The sequence below is a fragment of the Trichechus manatus genome, unplaced genomic scaffold (assembly GCF_000243295.1).
Source record: "Trichechus manatus latirostris isolate Lorelei unplaced genomic scaffold, TriManLat1.0 scaffold00061, whole genome shotgun sequence".
NCBI classification, from domain to species: Eukaryota; Metazoa; Chordata; class Mammalia; order Sirenia; family Trichechidae; genus Trichechus; species Trichechus manatus.
The window spans coordinates 3,027,882-3,029,497 of NW_004443997.1; the positions used below are offsets into that span (position 1 = coordinate 3,027,882).

The 1,616-nt window shown below is 41.5% G+C and overlaps 1 protein-coding gene across 1 annotated transcript in view; it reads right to left on the reverse strand.

The window, feature by feature from the left end:
- Positions 1-1,616, reverse strand: part of ANKRD13A (ankyrin repeat domain 13A) — a 41,838-nt gene that overhangs the window by 8,859 nt on the left and 31,363 nt on the right. Inside the window, exon 6 of the mRNA XM_023733723.1 lies at positions 1,194-1,383. Within this exon, the coding sequence (XP_023589491.1) occupies positions 1,194-1,383 (190 nt within the window). The remainder of the gene's footprint in view (positions 1-1,193; positions 1,384-1,616) is intronic.

Consider the following 1,616-nt stretch of genomic DNA (forward strand, 5'->3'; position numbering starts at 1 on the left):
TTTTTCTTCCGCTAAAAACAGACACCCTAATCCACAAGTCAATCTAAATTAGAAGAAAAAGGGCATTCAAGAAGTTTGATGTTGGACCAAATGGAAAACTCCCGGTTTTATTAGCTATTTTATATTGGAAACAAAAAAGACAAGAACAATAAAAACAGAGGACAGTATATTCATCAAGAGAAAAGAAAACCTAAATCCAGGATAATACTGTCCAGTTTAGTGCAGGTTAGGCTACTGTGGTTTACAGAGAGCTGGATGTGACATCCTAGGCAAATACTCGGGGCTCTTGTGGACTCCCTTGGTGTGGTGTGTCCTGTGGCAGAAACATTTAGGGTAATAGCTTGTGAGAAATACTTTTGATGACCCCTCCACCTCCACTTCCCTTACACTCGAAGGCCCTCACACCCCGTGTGACCCAGGGGCAGATGACAAGTGACAGTGTCCTCATCCAGTTAACCAAAGCATAGGCCTCTCCAGAGAATTCTTCTGGTAGAGTCTGGAATCGAAGTGGAACCCCTCCAGACTCTCAACTACTGGGCCCCAGAGGTGGAAAAAAGTATATGATGCTATTTTTATATATAGTGTGAATATGTCTGACTAATATTAGTTCAACCAAATTCAATACTGAGTCAGTTCTAGGTTCCAGAGATTCAAAGCACCACGGTTTGAGACTAGAGAGTGTTGTGGATCCTCAAACATCAAAACAAGAATAAGATTTGTGTAAACTCCATTAGAAAGGGCCCGTAAAAGTGTAAGAAGACATTTCTCAAAAAAACTTAACGAATGTGCTACAAAAATGATATACAATGCAGGGTGTCAGCTATGGTTTCTACTTGGTTAGAATACAGATTAACCTTAAAACCCACCAGTGTTGTGCAAATTAGAAACATCTCAATCTATCCATAATTTCCAATTATTATATACATGCCACTAAAGATGGCAAAGAGCCCTGGTGGCACAGTGGTTAAGAGCTTGGCTACTAACCAAAAGTCAGCATTTCAAACCCACCAGCCACTCTGCAGGATAAAGATATGGCAGTCGGCTTCTGTAAAGATTACAGCCTTGGAAACCCTATGGGACAGTTCGACTCTGTCCTATAGTGTCATTATAAGTCAGAATTGACTCAATGGCACACAACAACAAAGATGGCAGTACAGGGATTAGACATCAAAATATAAAGCCTACATTCGTACCTTTCAAATGCAATATTTTTAGTATCGAGGCTGGTGTTGATGACTGGGCTGGTGAGCCGCCTCTCAACTTCCCTGCTTTTTGGCTTCATCAAGTCTAGAGTGAGGCGCTCCATCTCCTGAGAGAGGTCAAAGTGTTCAGTCATGACCACTTTGTCATCGTGGTTGACTTCCATCAGCTCCGCCCAGTTGTCTGTGAATAGAAACAAGGGCATAACTAAGCGCAATGCAAAGAAGATGCAAAAGCAAAGAAGCCTTCTATGTTAAAATGCATCATCTTTCAATTTTTTCCTCCCAGGTGCTATCTGATAAAACCTGAAGAGTACTGATTATCGATTACCTACTTGCACAGGGATTATCTGGCCTGCTTTTCTTGAATTAGGAGGCTTCTGGGCCATCGCCCCCAAAGATACAGACTTTTAAAAA